This window comes from Coregonus clupeaformis, chromosome 19, assembly GCF_020615455.1.
Source record: "Coregonus clupeaformis isolate EN_2021a chromosome 19, ASM2061545v1, whole genome shotgun sequence".
Taxonomy (NCBI): domain Eukaryota; kingdom Metazoa; phylum Chordata; class Actinopteri; order Salmoniformes; family Salmonidae; genus Coregonus; species Coregonus clupeaformis.
In genome coordinates this window covers 14,112,114-14,131,971 of record NC_059210.1, presented here as the reverse complement: position 1 = coordinate 14,131,971, position 19,858 = coordinate 14,112,114, and the positions used below count along the sequence as shown (strand labels likewise).

The following is a 19,858-nucleotide window of genomic DNA, read 5'->3' as shown; positions in this document are numbered from 1 at the left end:
GACAACCTTGTACGTGGCTTGATTCATGCATCCTTCACAAAGACAAATCTGCCCGATTCCAGCCTTGCTGAAGCACCCCCAGATCATCACCGATCCTCCACCAAATTTCACAGTGGGTGCGAGACACTGTGGCTTGTAGGCCTCTCCAGGTCTCCGTCTAACCATTAGACGACCAGGTGTTGGGCAAAGCTGAAAATTGGACTCATCAGAGAAGATGATCTTACTCCAGTCCTCTACGGTCCAATCCTTATGGTCTTTTGCAAACCTCAGCCTGGCTCTTCTTTGCTTCTCATCGATGAAGGGCTTTTTTCTAGCTTTGCACGACTTCAGCCCTGCCCCTAGGAGCCTGTTTCGAACTGTCCTCGCCGTGCACTTCACCCCAGCTGCCGTTTGCCATTCTTTTTGTAGGTCACTTGATGTCATCCTACGGTTGTTGAGTGACATTCAAATGAGTTGGCGGTCATCCCGGTCAGTAGAGTCGTTTTCGCCCTCTGCCGGTCTGCTGCTTGACCTTGTTCTTATGAACCGCCGTCTTTGAAATTCTAAGGATGGAAGCAACCTGACGCTCACTGTATCCCTCTGTCAGTAAAGCCAGAATTGAACCCTTCTTTTCCTCACTCAAAACTTTCCTTTTCAACTCTTTTGGCATGGTCAATGGTTACTTTTTGATTAATATTACTTTTGAGGTACTATTAGCACTGTTTTTGCCATCCAGCTGGTCCTATTGCAAGAGGATAGTGATGACCACAGCAGTGGTTTTTATACTTTTCCTTGTTAAATAAGATTTGGTTCAGGTGATCACCTAATCAGTACCTAATTCAGTAGAATGAGGTGTGCCTGTGTTGGAATTCAACAGACACTGGAATGGAATGGCTGTCATACATGTAGAGATGATGATTTAAGAAAAATGTGCAGTGGTCTCTTAATTTATTCCACAGTTGTATATATTTTCTTTCATTGTGATTTCTGCACAAATGAAAATGTGGCACTGACTCACCCATGGCTTGATGTTTCAGCATTGTCTTAATGAAGAGTTCAACTAGCCATGCGTTCAACTAGCCATGCACGCGCAGTTACAAGCCTACTAGTGTTAGTGGCAGGCGGACAACCAATATCAATTGCAGGAATCTAACAAATCTATGCAACACATCTGCATTGTAGGCAGCCTGGAACGTGGCCATTCTCAAACTCCATTAAAAAGAGTGAAAAACTGGTCCAAAGTAGGAGTTAGTAAATAGAAAATGTGTCATTTAATGCAACACAGTTGACTGAATTACAATTAATCAAGGAAATAAATCACCAAACTGTCAGACAAGGATGTTTAATACAGGTATATATATTACAATGCGTCATGTTATAATAGTCAGATCTATTTTAATACAAAATAAGCACTGGAGGAGAAAATTATACTTGTACCTTTTATTGTAAATTTAATTCAACATTATCCACATTTAGTAGCAATTAATTGTTAATTAAGCTTGTCAAGGTATCAGTTATTCTCCTTTTTTGCTAAATGAATGTTCAGTTCAGAAGTCAGGGAGTTAAACTGCAGTTTAGCCAGGAGGGTCGCAAGCTTGAGATTTTCACATATGAGGCAAACCGTGGGGAGAGTACCAATATGAAGTGTAACAAGAAGAACATTGAGTGGTCGACGTTGGCAAAGGTGACTAACCGCTTGTGCAAAAGATGTCATTTGAAACAGTAACCGTGTTGTACAGTAGAGGATTCTCTTATCCTGTATTTGCCAATAAAGTCCTACTCTGAATTTATTTTACAGTGATACTCTTCAAAAAATAATCGTTTCATCATTACAATTGGAATTGTTTTTCTTTGGGTCAAAGAAAAGGTGTGGTCTCACCACCATATTTATAAATATTGCACACATACATTGAGACGTATTATATCAGGTTGTTTTGCATACGACGCTCCGCCCTCTCCTTTATGTACTACGTCGTCCTCCACGTCCTATTTTGCCAATAATAACAACATCATGATTATCATCATCTATGTATTATACAGATTATGTTTTTAACGGTGTCTGTATAAAAGCATTCATAAAAGTAGACATCTTAATAAGTGTAATAATGTTTGACATTTTTTTCTGAGACCAAACCTTTTTTTGCCCCCATTAATCTAATTTGTACAAAGACGATACAACAATCCAGTCATGCAATGTTGGGGTTTTCTGTTTTGTTTGCTTTTAAGCGTTCTGCATCTCCTTGCCAATCTTGTAGCTCAAGATCTTGTTCCAGTCGATCTTGGTGCGCGTCACGGGAAGCTGGCGGCGCAAGGCTTTGAAGGTGGTGTCCGACATGGTCTGGTAATTCTCGTTGATGGCAGTCTGACGGGGTAAGAGAGGAGAGCGAAATGAATCTGGACTTTGGGGTGTCACAATAAGAACCACAATTGACAGGAATTGTCACACGGTGACGGTTTCCAGAGACAGTGTTTTGACATTACAAAAGAATAAGAACAACACTTGTGCCATGTGACTAGTAATTCTAGTAATGTTGAGGGCACACTAGTGGCAAACTATGATGCTTCAGTATCTTGTGTACTAAATGTTACAGCAACTACTTTATATGCATGTGTGTCCATATCAAAGCTTTCCAATCCCACACACCTGGTAGTCGTTCTCTGCAGCCTCCACGATCTTAACGAACTCCTTTGCAGTTGCAGCTTCGTCCTAGTGAAGAGGAACAGAGTGGAATCAGGAGGTGAATCAAGAGGTTCAAATCATGGATAGTCAAACATACAATACCAGTCAGAAGTTTGGACACACCTACTCATTCAAGGGGTTTTCTTTATTTTTAATATGTTCTACATTGTAGAATAATAGTGAAGACATCAAAACTATGAAGTAACACATATGGAATCATATAGTAACCAAAAACAACAAATCAAAATATAATGTTTAAGATTCTTCAAAGTAGCCACCCTTTGCCTTGATGACAGCTTTGCACACTCTTCAATTAACAAATCTGTCCTTGTTAAAAGTTAATTTGTGGGGCCTCCCGAGTGGCGCAGTGGTCTAAGGCACTGCATCGCAGTGCTAGCTGTGCCACTAAAGATCCTGGTTCGAGTCCAGGCTATGTCGCAGCCGGCCACGACCGGGAGACCCATGGGGTGGCGCACAATTGGCCCAGCGTAGGGGAGGGTTTGGCCGGCAGGGATGTTCTTGTCCCATCGCGCACTAGCGACTCCTGTGGTGGGCCGGGCGCAGTGCACGCTGACTAGGTCGCCAGGTGTACAGTGTTTCCTCCGACACATTGGTGCGGCTGGCTTCCAGGTTAAGCGGGCACTGTGTCAAGAGGCAGTGCGGCTCGGTTGGGTTGTGTTTCGGAGGACTCTCGACCTTCGCCTCTCCCGTGTCCGTACGGGAGTTGCAGCGATGGGACAAGACTGTAACTACCAATTGGATACCACGAATTTGGGGAGAAAAAGGGTGTAAAATACACACAAAAAAATGCAGCCAACAAGTGCTCAGCATATCTGGGAACTCCTTCAAGACTGTTGGAAAAGCATTACAGGTGAAGCTGGTTGAGAGAATGCCAAGAGTGTGCAAAGCTGTCATCAAGGCTACTTTGAAGAATCTAAAATCTATTTTGATTTGTTTAACACTTTTTTGGTTACTACATGATGCCATGTGTTATTTCATAGTTTTGATGTCTTTAATATTATTCTACAATGTAGAAAACAGTAAAAAAAAAAAAAAAAGCCCTTGAATGAGTAGATGTGTCCAAACTTTTGACTGGTACTGTACATACACACTAACGTGCATGTACATGTTTTAATGGGTGTTTTTCCACATGTATGTTTAGTGATGTACTCACAGAAATGGACATCGACTCCTGGACCTCTTTGTGGCTGACCAGCTGAACGTTGCCGTCTTCATAGTAATGAACCTACAACCAGACAGAGAGAAGCGTGTGATTAGTGTGCGATTGTCTGGAACTCAATTGCCTTACACGCAATCATGCCCACACACACACCTGGATTTTCATGATGCCAGCCACTTGAGTGGTGGAGGAGCCGATTGTGAATTTCCACTCTGACCTCCAACGTCCGTTCCTTTACAAAGAGAGAAGAAATTAAGTATTTAGTACATCTACAAGCTCTCAAAGTGGGTCTGTGTTGAGTGTTGTCTCTCAATCCCCCTCTCTCCACTACACAGCAGAGTCTTTCCTAAGAGGTATCAGATCTTGTACAGAAGCTGTAAGATCATTACACTCAGGGAGCCCTAAGCTCAGTAAAACCCACTGCAAAGAGGATTGGCACGGCCCTTATTCAATTATATTAACCTGATCAGGGCTGGCTCAACAAGGTAATGGGAGGCCAACACTCTCTAAACCAACAGGCACTGGTTAGCCAAGTACCGAACAAAGCAAGCTAAGATGGTGTTTGAAGTGTTTAGCGTGTAAACCAGACAATAGAAAGTTTATAGGCTAAACATTTTTTTATTCTGCCTGGAGAGAGTTTAAAGCCATTTACATGATTAGAAATCTAAAACCACAAACATACTTAATTCATCTGGCATCTTTGATTCTAAAATCCATACATACCAGAAGTTTTTTGGTTGAAACTGATGACACTCGATACACACGATGATGGTTTGATGTCCGTCTATGGTTTTGCCGTAAATCTAAGGCGAGATTTGACACATTTCCAGTGAACTCAGTTATCAAATTCGCATTTTACATGATCAAATGACAAATTCAACAGCACAGGATCAGGAAGGAGATGGTGTTATGCAGCCCAGACGTACGGTGCAGACTCCGCTGGGGTAGTGCTCCTTGACGTAGGCCCGGACAGCACCATCCACAGCACTCCTCCAGCCCTCCATGGCTCCATCCACATCGTGGGGCCGCGGGTCACTGGCTTCCTTCCTCAGGTGGTCAAACTTAAAGGAGATCTTGTTTTTAGGGTCCAGGACCCGCCCATTGCCCAAGTCTCCATGCTCTGTGATTAAGACCTAGATATAGAGAGAGAGCGAGACAGAGAGAGAGAGAGAGCGAGAGAGAGAGAGAGCGAGAGAGAGAGAGAGCGAGACAGAGAGAGAGCGAGACAGAGAGAGAGCGAGACAGAGAGAGAGCGAGACAGAGAGAGAGCGAGACAGAGAGAGAGCGAGACAGAGAGAGAGCGAGACAGAGAGAGAGCGAGACAGAGAGAGCGAGACAGAGAGAGAGCGAGACAGAGAGAGAGCGAGACAGAGAGAGAGCGAGACAGAGAGAGAGCGAGACAGAGAGAGAGCGAGATAGAGAGAGAGCGAGACAGAGAGAGAGCGAGACAGAGAGAGAGCGAGACAGAGAGAGAGCGAGACAGAGAGAGAGCGAGACAGAGAGAGAGCGAGACAGAGAGAGAGCGAGACAGAGTGAGAGCGAGACAGAGTGAGAGCGAGACAGAGTGAGAGCGAGACAGAGTGAGAGCGAGACAGAGTGAGAGCGAGACAGAGTGAGAGCGAGACAGAGTGAGAGCGAGAGCGAGAGCGAGAGCGAGAGCGAGCCAGAGAGCCAGAGAGCCAGAGAGCCAGAGAGCCAGAGAGCCAGAGAGCCAGAGAGCCAGAGAGCCAGAGAGCCAGAGAGCCAGAGACAGAGACAGAGACAGAGACAGAGACAGAGACAGAGACAGAGACAGAGACAGAGAGACACAGACAGACACAGAGCGAGACAGAGAGAGACAGAGAGAGACAGAGAGAGACAGAGAGAGAGGATCCGTAGGAAGGCAAGAAGAGGGAGACAAAAAGGGGAGAAAGGGAGGGAAAGAGGAAAAGAGGTGTGACCATCCCTGACACTCATTCTAGTGTGTGCTAACCAGAACATTTATTGATGTATCACTGTGTTACCTAGGCAACATCACAACCACACTGAACTGGAATAGTACCACCATAGTACTAGAAGAGGAATTATTGTTTGTGTATAAAACATAGGAAAAATACAATCAATATGCAACAAGGCTAATATTATTCCGTCCATTCAATTAGACATGATCCCTAAGGCAGGTCTGAAGATGCTAGGCTTCATTCATTTTTGTAGTTATTCTTAGAACCCATGACTAGCGCTGTTTATCCCTATAGCGGTTTGTTTCTAATGATACCAGGTCAGGAGTCACTAGTATCCATAGGCTTTGACTCTATAAGGGCTGTGGATAGTTGAAATACATGCATGTCTTGTTTCGCTGTATTCATTTCCTATAAGTCATGGTGTTTAGCGTACCTGTTCTTCATATTTCTCTATTTTCACCGGTGTAAACTGGTCCACGTTGTACTGTGCAAAAGCACTAAAGAAACAGACAGAAACAGGTACAATAGTCAATTATTTCCTGGAGAAACAAAGGTCTCATCTTCTCAGTTGGTTAATAATATACTCATTCTGTTGGATAGTTTATGACGTGAGCAGACCACTGGTCTATATTTCATTACTTACTGTGCTGCACCTTCCCTGAGCAAATTGTCATTGTTGAGCAGCAATCGTACATCTGTGGGAAGTACAGAACCACACGTCAGAGCTCAGAAACCTACAGCACACAGACACACACACAGACACACAGGAGGATTCACATCAAATCACATTCCTCTCCATTATACATACACATTCCAGTCACAGTGCTAGCATGGGGATTACACTTTCATCACAGACACACAGAGAGAGAAGGGCAACCAGTGGAGCACAAACACCATTGTAAATACAATCTATATTTATCAGTTTATTTATTTTCCCTTTCATACATTAACTATTTGCACATTGTTGCAACACTGTACATAGACAATAATAACATTTGAAATGTCTATAATTCTTGAGTGTAATGTTTACTGTTCATTTTTGACTGTTTATTTCCCTTGTTTATTTCACTTGCATTGGCAATGTAAACATGTTTCCCATGCCAATAAAGCCCCTTAAATTGAAATTGAATTGAGAGCCCTAGGATGAAGCTAAACCAGCCATGGCAAGTTGACACACTGTAAAGGGCTGTGAAATCAAAAGAAATGAAAGGGGAAGCAGTGACACAGTGTGTGTGTGTGTGTGTGTGTGTGTGTGTGTGTGTGTGTGTGTGTGGGGCTGCGATAAGGAGGCACTCAGAGGTCACAAAGCTAATCACAGACAGGGGCAGGAGTACACACGCATAGCCCTCGGAATCCCCCCCCACTAAATAGTGTCTCTTTAAGCCCCCACTTCTAAGTCACCACTTTAACTGGGAGGCAGTGTTTTACTGTGTGTCAATGTGCTAAATAGTCCCTGGGTCTTTGTCCCTGTCCGGTCGGCCCTTTTGCATATAAACGCACTGGGCTGAGGCCTCAAGGCAGGGCTGCCCTACTGACTGTATGACCCAGAGAGTCAGGGTGTTTCTCAAAATGCATACTACCGTGCTCGGAGCACGGGATGGTCGGAGTATGAGTCCATATCAAAGTATGCGAAACGGAGCACGGAGGGCACTTCTTGAATGCGTATTCTGTTTTTACATATTTTGAAGCATACATCGATGCAAGCTTCAACCGAAAGTATGCTAAGAAATATGATGCAACCACGTAAAACAATTACGCACATATTCTTTTTTTTGGGAGCTAAAGCGAGTGAAAATACACTGACTTTGGAATGAAATGTTGCCTATTCACATCTCATATGTTGCCTGACTACAATATTTTATCTTGATACTTTAATAAATACATGGTGTTAATTTTGCCATGTTTACCTGATCGCAAGCCCATAAGTCAATAGGGTTTACTGGCTAGCTACTACTGTTAGGTAGCCAGATAGCCACAAAGAATTGGTAACTACCCACGAAAAATGTACATCTACCTTGCATAAAATTAGTTTGAGGTCATTTTTGCCTGTTTAACTCGCTGGCTAGCTAGATTATTACGATTCACATATATCTAGCTGATAATTATGAAGTAGGTAGCGGCAGGTAGCTTAGTGGGTAAGAGCGTTGTGCCAGTAACCGAAAGGTCGCTGGTTCTAATCCCCGAGCCGACTAGGTGAAAAATCTGTTAATGTGCCCTTGAGCAAGGCACTTAACCCTAATTGCTCCTGTAAGTTGCTCTGGATAAGAGCATCTGCTAAATGACAAAAAATTAATAAAAAATAAAATAAAGTAAAACGTTTGGTTTGTGTATGCGGAGTGCAAGTGCTTTCTCAAATGTAATGTTTAATGTGTTCTCCACACTCTCGTCCTCACAAGAACGTACTCAAGAGAACATCCTCGGAGAATGCACTCTGAGCATGAGTGTGTGGAGTACGGTAGTATGCATATTGAGAAACATCCTCAGTCTGGCCTTTGTGATGACTCGTCTGTCATTAATGCGTTATGTTAGTTGCATGGTAAGATGGGGATTATGGGCCAGCTACTTTGATTAGAAAGACAGGACTCCCTCTCAGGGGACTCAGTCTCTCCCTCTCTTAGAAATTATTTGCAGCAGGCTAGTAGAAGACTAGAGAGCGCATTTGGGTGTGAGACAGAAATGTTGAGATACTGAGAGAGAACTCTGTTCTGCAGTGTGTGGTTTCGAGATGCAAAGGTTTATCTGTGTCATATCAGCTCAAGTGACAAACACTCATCAGGATGCTGTGACTTCATGCCCTTTCAGATAGAACTGTGGTGCTCACATACTAGTATCCTGACTTTGGTCCATAGACAGACAAACACTCACAAATAAACCCCACACACTGACAAAATCTCACCATTGAAAACTTCGTTGAACTCTCCCGGTGGGGCGTGGATGACGAAGTTTGCTGCTATGCGTACCTACAAAAACAGCAAGACAGACACTTTAAAGCTGATATCCGCATAAGGGGAAAGAGTGCCACTGTTCGCCCTAGCTTATTTGTTATTGTTTTGTTTATGAAACAGAGGAGCATTGTGGTAAAATAATAATGTGGGTGGTTCAAATCCGGCCCACTGCCATTTCAGCACACTCTCCTCTTTCATCCTGATCTATCAAATAAACATACAAAAATGTTATACATACTCTGCTGTTCCATAGCGTGTGCAATGATTTCCGAGGTTAAAACAAACTGTTTGTTGTATAAAGTAATTTATTTGTAATATTGCAATGATAGAGATATCAGGTTTTTATCCATCTGTGGTCATTTGGCTTTGGTTTGACTTGACTTGGTTTCAGTAGGAGGGTTATCCCCTCTTATCGTGATTATGTTAAATCAGTTATTAAACACCTTGTCAATAAGGGGAAGTGCGAAACATGCAAGCAACCACTGGTTCAAGAAGTGTTGACCCCATTCACATGCTTTTAAGTTACAGTCTCTCAGATAAGCATCTAATGAGGACTGACGAGAACTGTATTTTCTGTTGTTGAGCCCAAAGCATAGACAAATACAGTGGGTTTACAACCACAATTCTCAGCCACTGTGCACCCAGAGTTGTCCTCTCTTTATAACATAACTGTCTGTCCCCCACTTCTCCACTGCTGTACCACAACATTTCCTGTTTGGAGGTCACATGTGAAACTGACAGCGCGGGGCGGGTAGCCCCTCCCTCCCCTGGTGGCTCATGACCATATAAGGGCATGAAAATGTGCTGAGGAGCCTAGTAGTGAAGTGCACCCCTCCCTCTCGCTGACAGGGTAGGGTAGGGCTTGGCATGTGGCTTGGCTAGTCCATCGTCCCTGTTCCCCACCCCCCCTGGCCTGACAGGCTGGGAAAGTGAGGGGGGAGGAGGTGGTGTGTGTCTCTCCCTTGGGCCCTTATTAGTGGTGTGTATGAGAGCTTTGGAGCTCAGCGCAGCTGCAGATTGATTCTCACTAATGAGTGATGATATGGTGAGAGCAAGAGAGGTGCTCTGGGATTCTTGCGTGTGTGTGTGTGTCTTCGTTGCTGCTGGTCTTGCTCTGGGAAAAAGTGTTCATTGCTAAAATCCCTACGGAGGAGCCATTTGGATCAGGCCTCCCTTATTATACCTCAGAGCAATGTAAATAAACTTTCCTTGAAAGCCCCATAGTGGCGCTGCAGTGTTATCTGCTATGCTTCGTTTACACTAGTTGAGGAACGCTCAAATCCGTTCTCTTATAGCGAGGCAGAGTTGATAACTGGCAGTACTGATAACTGGCAGTACTGATAACTGGCAGTACTGATAACTGGCAGTGCGATTTGCTAGCGACAACATTGAGTCACCACCAGTCGATACTGGTAAAATGTTCAATTCTGAAAACGCTTACCTGTACCTATGCTTGTCCTGTACAACTGCGGTCCTTCCGCTGGGTGCTGAAATTCATACTTTTAATACACCTAATTGGTGTTGCTCAACTGGAGACGTAGCGGCCTTGATGTACTACGTAAACTGAGATTCAATTGGCACAAGCGCATTCACGCCGAGTTGAGCAACACAAATGAGGAAAAGTAGGTGGTTGTATTCAATAAAAAGTTTATTAAAAGTATGAATTTCAGCACCCCGCGGAAGGACCACAGTTGTACAGGACAAGCATGGGTCAGAGTTCATTTTACCAGTATCAACTGATGGTGACTCAATGTTGTCGCTAGCAAATCGCGCGACCAGTTATCAATGCTCAACTCCGCCTCGATATAAGAGAACAGAGTGGAGCGTTCCTCAGCTACATTTACACTCAACTCTGCTCTTATAAGCCTAGCATTGTGAGATGCTGTGCCATTTTATTTCACTGCTCCCTCTTATATAATATGCCATTTAGCAGACGCTTTTATCCAAAGCGACTTACAGTCATGCGTGCATAAAAAAATTTTTTGTATGGGAAGTCAGCTGGTCCCGGGGATCGAACCCACTACCTTGGCGTTACAAGCGCCGTGCTCTACCAATAGAGTCCTAATTAAGGGCATCATGCCTTTTATTCACGCCCAACAGACGTGTTGTGTTAGTGTCACTATATAGAAGTTAACCCAGTGCAGCGGTAGGGTAACGCTATGATCGGGTCCAATAAGGGTAGGCCTAACTCTAGTTTTAAAGACAACATATTCTCTTTTACAAAAACTACCTGACCAAGGGCTCAATAAATGAATATATCAATTCAGTGCAAATCACTGGCCCTTTTCCAAGCCAATAATAATATAATAATCACTTGGCCATCTTTATTCTTTAACTGAGTGACACATCTGTTCAGAGTGTGTGTGTGGGTGGGTCATGACAGGAGACCATGCAGGTATTCTTCAGCACGTGGAGAGCTTTGGTCAGACAGAGCAGACACACACTAACTGTTCTGAAACGTTATCCTCCTTCCTCTACATTCAATCACAACTTTATTGAATTGAAACTGATTTACTGAAGTGAGAAGTGGTGTGAGAGGCATGCAGTGATCGCCACCAGATTGCTTTGAGGGTATTTTTGCACCTCGCCATAGTGAAGATCAAGGTGAGACTAAAGAGAGAGGGAGGCACGCTGGCAGGAAGGCTAGAAGTTAACCAGCTGACTCGACAGTGACAGAGGTAGCCTGGGGCAAGGGGAGCACTGGTGTCATATCTGTAGGGCTAGCCTGAGACAAAGGCGCTGAAGGAAATTCAGACTTCAGACACTCGCTTTAATTTGACAGCTAATGATCATATTATTCAAAGCTAAAGGGTAAGTGAATAGGTTGTTTCATTGAGTGCTACCGTCTACCTTGCAGTAACATCAGTAGAAAGGAGACGTGAGGAAAGGATCAACCATTACTTGGATACTTAGTATGTTTAGTAAAGGCCTAATGCCTCATATGGCTGCAGCTGGACAATCTAGTAGTCGACGTTTAAGCTGAGAATCACTTGGCGTCAGAGACAAAAATCATTCATCAAGATAATCTGAATAACTACACTATTACACCACCCAACGGATTGTATTTAGACAAACATGGATGGTGGCAACCTTTATATCTGTACCATGCCCTTCATTAGAGATGCTGCTCTGCCTCTGACTAACTGGCTGTTTGGTGTGAGAGCTGGAGCTGTCGTGTCCACAGAATAAAGTACTTGATCTTGTGGCGCTAGGTTTGGATCACACCCACTCCCAGGCGGGCAGGCAAACACACGGAGGTCATTTCACAGGAACGCTGAGAACAGACCAGCACTGAGGAGGATTTTGTTTTTGACACTTCAATCAACTCCCAACAAAGGACAATCTTTTAGTTTCACATTTGGCTATGGAATTAGCCACCCACCCTACTCGCTATAATCTTATAAAACACACTTCGGTCTACACGATAGCCTAACACACACACACACACACACACACACACACACACACACACACAGTATGAACAAACTCACAAAGCCACACAGACAGAGAGACCCCCTGCAGGAGCCTCGTCTTTGTAAGCTCTTGGGCAGACAGTCACCAGCTGTTCTCTCTGTGTTCTCTGTCCTCCAGTGATGTTGTGTTTCGGTTTCCCCACATTCACACTCCCAGGAGCATCTGTTATTCCAAAAAACACACAGCTCCAGAGCACCATCCCTAATCCCAGAATCCCACCTCTTATCAGGACACTCCAGAACCCTAAACCATGAGAGGAGGAAGGAGAGTATAATCTGCCCTGCAGGCATCCTATAGATGTATTCTCCAGGGAACTAAATCCTCCATCCTGGCACCTCTCCATCCATCCCCATATTTGTGATATATGAATAGGCGCCTTGAGCACAGTACAACTACAACAACAAAAACAGTACATGCGTAGCCAGCATAGGGTCTTCTGTCCTGTCACAACCATTGAGGCGATGGGAAGAATAGCCACATATAAAGAAGAGAAACATCACCGTCTCCACAATGTCCCTGGAAGTAACTGGACCAGAACCTCTAAAATAAATGGGGCAAAGGACACAAACACCAAAATGTCTACCTTTGAGCTGTATATAATCTCTGTCATTCTTACACAATTCTTCAGCTTTGGACACAACTTGAGACCAGTGGCATTCTAGCCCTTGGTCTTGTTACGGTTAGTTTGACAAATGCAATTAGTGTTTCCCTTACCAATACTACTGCCCGACACCTAAACAAATTCAGACTTAGGCTAGTTCATTCTTGTTTCAACTGAATGTTATTGCTGTTTTAGGGCCCTATAAAATGTTACATTTTTTGCCTGATTCTGTTTAATTTTCCCCCAAATTTCCATTGTGTTTTTCAGGTTTTCGCTCTATAAGAAAAATCACACTTAAAAGAAAAAACTTAAACCACAACAGGAGACCACTTGAGGTCTGGGAAAAATCTAGGAAATGTTGAAATTGGGTTGTAGTTACCCTTTAATGCCAGTACGCACCAGCCAGAGACCGTTGTTTGGTTAGCGGTGTTTCTATAGCACCCATGTGATTGCAGAGTTTTCAAAAGAAATGGCCACTGGATTGATGCAAATAATCATGATATCATTCTGCCAGGTAGGCATAGGCTACATTGTAGTTAACATTTAATTGAGCAGACAGTTATCTACCAGCAGACAGTTATCATTAGCATTATCGCTAACAGCAGATTTTATAGGGCCCTACTGTTTGCACTGCAGCCCTGAATGTTGCTTTGGGCTGGGTGGCTAAAGCACCCTGCTGCCAAGATAAGAAATCCAGAGGCAGCACAGCAAATTGATTGTGAAGACTGGAATGAACAGATCTTGAGTACTTCCACCCCAGAGTCATTCTGTAGCAGGCCCATGCTATATGTGGAGCTGTTTGCAGACTGAATAGCACCACTGGGGTTGTTTCTCCTGTACATCCAAATCTATGACAACAGGGAAGACACGCACAGACAAGTAGTGTTCCTTAGGCCCAGCATTCTTCACAAAAACACACAGGAGAAATAGACCAATCCTACAGAAATCATGATGTGTGGCTATAAGTCCAGCCATGATAACCATTCTTTGTTTATTAGAGTAGGCTACTTGACAACAATCTCCAGTAAAAAGTATAAGATTACTTAGGCTAAATGACTAACACCCAAACACATTGTTCTTAGTTTCAAAAGAAAGCCATGTTAAATGGCTGAGGCTTAAAATAGGTCACTAAAAGTTAAGGTGGAGTAGACACTTGCAGACAGTGAGAGTAGTCAAGTAGGTGTGGGAGGACGACACCAGACAGACAGCCTTGGGGCTGAGCTTTGGTAGTTATATCTGTATATCTGTGGTTTACAAGCTTGATTGCTACTGGCTCTGTGAGGCTGCACTTAACTTTCCCATATGAACCCATCTATAGGCAATCTTCTCCAGCCCACTCAATGAACTAGGCATACATAGGCCTACTACATTCAGTAGGCTACGCCTGAAAGCCTTCTATGCCATTAGGCTAGGCCATACTGTTGCAATCGCTGGGCTCTGAAAGACGAACCACTGCATTGTCTCTCGCTATGGCTTTTCCATTGTACGCTCTGTCACTTTGATCAAGTTCAACCCTCACTTGGGTACATCAACACAGACTGGCATTTTAAAAGATGACATGTACGCAACTACGCATCTGGCAGTGCTAAGCTACAGCGGTAGGATACAATACATTCAGTAGCATCTCTCAAGTGGAGCACAAACAGACTAATGCCAATCTCCTCTGATGCTCGTCTCTGCCGTAACAGGGAAGCTGACAGGCCTGCACTGCAAGGGCACTTGAAGGAAAAATGGCTTGGCGACTACGGCGTTGACTCTTCCTTCCTAAATCATTTAAAGATTAAGACATTCTGTTTGTTCAAATATTCACTAAAACCCAGAGGGGCAACTTTGTCTTCCCTAAATATCACAGTGATGTTAATGGTTAGGAAAGCCGAAAAAGTCATCGCCCACCGCCGAGAGATAAAGATCAGTCCCTAGCAGCAAATATAAGGTCTCACAAATAACTTGTTTGTCAATCTGGTTATTTAAAAAAGGGACTTGTTTATGACTTTTGCATTACACCCGTGGCAGCGGTTTCCTGACAGCTAGCTGGCTGTCAAGGGATGCTTGATAACGAGACAAGGCAAGTGTCAAAACACATTAAAGAAACATCTCATTAGCTCCTCAGATACAGTCCCTCTAGAAAGTATTCACACACCTTGACTTTTTCCACATTGTTGCATTACAGCCTGAATTTAAATGGATTACATTTATATTTTTTTGGTCACTGGTCTATACACAATACCCCATAATGTCAAAGTGGAATTCGATTTTTACACATTTTTACTGAAAATTTATTTTTTTAAAGCAGAAATGTCTTGAGTCAATAAGTATTCATCCCCTTTGTTATGGCAAGCCTAAAAAAAAAATGTGCTTAACAAGTCACATAAGTTGCATGGACCCTGTGTGCAATAATAGTTTTTAACATGAATGACTTCCTCATCTCATGAATGACTTCCTCAATAATATATGTTAAGACATTAAATTATTGTCTAGCAATGATCAACAAACATACAATTATCTGTAAGGTCCCTCAGTCAAGCAGTGAATTTAAAACACAGATTCAACCACAAATACCAGGGAGGTTTTCCAATGCCTCGCAAAGAAGGGCACCTATTGGTAGATGGGTAAAAATTAAAATAAAGCAGATATTGAATATCCCTTTGAGCATGGTGAAGCTATTAATTACACTTTGGATGGTGTATCAATACACCCAGTCACTACAAAGATACAGGTGTCTTTCATAACTCAGTTGCCGGAGAGGAAGGAAACCACTCAGGGATTTCACTAGGAGGCCAATGGTGACTTTTAAACAGTTAGAGTTGAATGGCTGTGATAGGAGAAAACTGAGGATGGATCAACATAGTTACTCCACAACACTAACCTAATTGACAGAGTGAAAAGAAGGAAGCCTGTACAGAATTCAAATACTGCAAAACATGCATCCTGTTTGCAACAAGGCTCTAAAGTAATACTGCAAAAAAATGTGTCCTTCTTTTTCTAAATACAAAGTGTTATGTTTGGAGTATCACTCTCCATATTTTCAAGGATAGTGGTGGCTGCATCGTGTTATGGGTATCCTTGTAATCTTTAAGGACTGGGGAGTTTTTCAGGATAAAAGAGACACGGAATGGAGCTAAGGACAGGCAGAATTCAGAGGAAAACCTGGTTCAGTCTGCTTTCCACAAGACACTGGGAGATGAATTCACCTTTCAGCAGGAAAATAACCTAAAACAAGGCCAAATCTACACTGGAGTTGCTTATCAAGATGACAGTGAATGTTCGTGAGTGGCCGAGTTACAGTTTTGACTTAAACCTACTTGAAAATCTATGTTAAGACATTAAATTATTGTCTAGCAATGATCAACAACCAATTTGACACATTAAAAAAAAAGACACAGCTTTAATCGCTGCCAAAGGTCCTTCTACAAAAGTATTGACTCAGGGGTGTGAAACATATGTAAATTAGATATTAATGTAGTTCATTTTCCATAAATTTCGAAAAACATGTTTTCACTTTGTCATTATGGGGTATTGTTTGTAGATGGGTGAGAAAGAAAATCTATTTACCCATTTTCAATTCAGGCTATAACAACAAAATGTGGAATAAGTCAAGGGGTATGAATACTTTCTGAAGGCACGTCTTTAGATAAATTCATTTGAGACACTAGAACAGATGGTTGGCTGCTGAAAGTTTCCCTAGCATGAGAAGACTAACGCAAAATACATGGTCTAAATAGCATTACTTGTATTGTATTCGTACTACCTGACAACAGTGATGCACTGTAGCTAACGTAGGCTAACTAAAATATGTGTGGGGATATCATGAGTGAAGCCACCTAGACTTAAAGTTAAGGTTTACTGGGTCAGGTGTGGGGGTAAACCTGACAGTACTGGAAATGTTATATTACATCACGGCGACATATGGTGGCTCAGTCCTCACATTAATTAACGCGCTAGCATGATTAACTAATGTCTGTGACTGATGGGGAAGAGGGAGCCACACCCGTTGGACGATGCCCTGTCAAAATCCTAATACACTTCTGACGTTAAGATGTTGTGGACAAACTAGTTGAATCTGAATAATGTTGAGCATTGATCTGAAGTAATTTCTTGTGCAGTGCGTTGGTTAATTTACTGCTATTCCTTTTAAGGAAATTAGAATATACAGCCAACCCGCGCTACTGTTGTCATGTCAGCTTAGCTAGCCTTCTAGTGGCAATGCTATCATGCTAACCAGTTTGGCTTAGTTATATTTAAATCTGAGATTGAACACTACAGTCATATCTGTCACACACAAACATCAGTAAATTGCACACGATCAGTATAGATATATATATATCATGCAACAACAAAAAAAGACAGAACGCTAACAGGGCGTGTAGAGATCGAGGTGGTGACTAGCTTAAATGTTAGCTGCTCATTCGTGAGAAGTTGAAGACATGATCACACAAAGCGATACAGAAACAAATGAAAGCTCGGCGTTGGTTACAAGGTTCACGATTAGGAAGGTGAGAGGTTAGCGTTGGTTTATTTGTTTTATGCTGCATGGTTCCTATTTCAGAGTTAGGACCGTACAAGGAGTCTCCATTTGAGATTCGCATAGGAGCGGAAGTTGGGCAGAGGCTGCCGAGCTAAAAATATAGACTAGCAGAGCGAAAATCGCGGTCTGTTTATCCAGCTTTTATGCACAGTAGATTCATATTTTTAAAATAAACGCATACACATACCTACATGATATCATATGTCCTCCAATCCAATCAAGAGATGAAAAAAACGACATCTTACCTTCTCCTCATCAGATAACTGCTCCTCATGATCCGCCATCTTTTCTTCCGGCACCACCAGCTTGTCGAAGCCGAATCTGACGTCATCAAATGGGAGGATTCCCACAATTTCTGCAACAAATGCCGCGTTCATCTTCTATTCGGAACTAGGAAACTCTGAATTTTCCGACTTGATGTTTTGTTGAACGCGGCATGTGTATAACTACAACCAGTTAGCAAGTCGAAAATATCCGAGTTTCCTAGTGCGGAGTAGTAAGAAGACGCGCCAATATTAGTTGCTTTTGATTGGTGTGCAGGCCTATTAAAAACGGTACGTCGCTTCACCAATCAAGGACTAATTGTTATCCATAAGCAGTGCAGTCCTCGTTGTTATGTGTTTTGAACATACAGCCCATGGCTTTGAAAGGTTTGGAAAAACTAAATGGCATTCAAATAACAGCTGTAAATTGTATTGCACTTTTATAAGTGTCTTAAAAGTGCTAAATTAGATGGGATTACCAGTTGTTGTATCTTGTTGCTGTTATTTATTTAGCTATGGACACTGAACAAAAATATGAATGCAACAATTTCCACGATTTTACTGAGTTACAGTTCATATAAGGAAATCAGTCAATTGAAATAAATTAATTATGCCCTAATCAAATCAAATCAAATGTTATTTGCCACATGCGCCAAACAAGCCCTTATCCAACAATGCAGTTTTAAGAAGGAAAAAAAATAAAAATAATTGAAGAGCAGCAGTAAAATAAAATAACAGCAGGGAGGCTATATACACGGGGTACCTGTACAGAGTCAATGTGTGGGGGCACCGGTTAGTCGAGGTAATTGAGGTAATATGTACATGTGGGTAGAGTTAAAGTGACTATGCATAGATAATAAACAGAGTAGCAGCAGCAGCAGCGCAAATAGTCCGGGTAGCCATGATTAGCTGTTCAGGAGTCTTATGGCTTACATTTTTACATTTTAGTCATTTAGCAGACGCTCTTATCCAGAGCGACTTACAATTAGTGAGTGCATACATTTTCATACTGGTCCCCCGTGGGAATCTAACCCACTACCCTGGCATTGCAAGCACCATGCTCCACCAACTGAGCTACACAGGCTTGGGGGTAGAAGCTGTTAAGAAGCCTTTCGGACCTAGACTTGGTGCTCCGATACCGCTTGCCGTGTGGTAGCAGAGAGAACAGTCTATGACTAGGGTGGCTGGAGTCTTTGACAATTTTTAGGGCCTTCCTCTATGGATTTCTATGGATTTCACATTAATGGGAATACAGATATGCATCTGTTGGTGGCAGATACTTTTTTCTTTTTAAGGTAGGGGAGTGGATAAAAAAACCAGTCAGTATCTGGTGTGACCACCATTTGCCTCATGCATCATGACACATCTCCTTCGCATAGAGTTGATCAGGCTGTTGATTGTGGCCTGTAGAATGTTGTCCCACTCCTCTACAATGGCTGTGCAAAGTTGCTGGTAATTGGCGGGAACTGGAAGCACCGTTTTACACGTTGATGCAGAGCATCCCAAGAGCACACTTCTCCAGCGTGCCAGTGGCCATCGAATGTGAGCATTTGTCCACAGAAGTCGGTTAAGTTGCCGAACTGCAGTCAGGTCAGGACCCTGGTGAGGATGACCAGCTTGCAGATGAGCTTCCCTGAGATGGTTTCTGACAGTTTGTGCAGAAATTCTTCAGCTGTCGGGGTGGCTGGTTTCAGATGATACCGCTGGTGAAGAAGCCGGACGTGAAGGTCCTGGGCTGGCGTGGTTACATGTGGTCTGTGGTTGTGAGGCCGGTTGGAGGTACTGCCTAAATTCTCTAAAACTATGTTGGAGGCGGCTTATGGTAGAGAAATTAACATGACATTATCTGGAAACAGCTCTGGTGGACCTTCCTGTAGTCAGCATGCCAATTGCATCCTCCCTCAACTTGAGACAACTGTGGCAATGCATTGTTTGACGAAACTGCACATTTTAGAGTGGCCTTTTATTGTCCCCAGCACAAGGTGCATCTGTGTAATGATCATGCTGTTTAATCAGCTTCTTGATATGCCACACCTGTCAGATGGATGGATTATCTTGGCAAAGGAAAAATGCTCACTAACAGGGATGTAAACAAATTTGTGCACAACATTTGAGAGAAATAATATTTTTGTGCATATGGAACATTTCTGGGATCTTTTATTTCAGCTCATGAAACATGGGACCAACACTTTACATGTTGCGTTTATATATTTCTTCAGTATATTCAGTGGCGACCCGTCATTCAGGGCAGGTGGGGCAAATGTTTTTTTG

At 42.9% G+C, this 19,858-nt stretch overlaps 1 protein-coding gene across 1 annotated transcript; it reads right to left on the bottom strand.

Annotated features, from left to right (window-relative positions):
• Window positions 1-1,305: 1,305 nt before the first annotated feature.
• LOC121531680 (F-actin-capping protein subunit alpha-2) lies at window positions 1,306-17,672 on the bottom strand. Its single transcript, XM_041837048.1, has 10 exons — window positions 17,570-17,672; window positions 8,676-8,739; window positions 6,423-6,474; window positions 6,213-6,276; window positions 4,766-4,972; window positions 4,563-4,642; window positions 3,993-4,071; window positions 3,834-3,905; window positions 2,624-2,686; window positions 1,306-2,341 (listed from the first exon to the last, which is right to left on the bottom strand). Exons 1-10 carry the CDS (start codon window positions 17,606-17,608, stop codon window positions 2,201-2,203), a joined length of 861 nt encoding a protein of 286 aa, XP_041692982.1. The 5' UTR covers window positions 17,609-17,672; the 3' UTR covers window positions 1,306-2,200.
• Window positions 17,673-19,858: the final 2,186 nt, after the last annotated feature.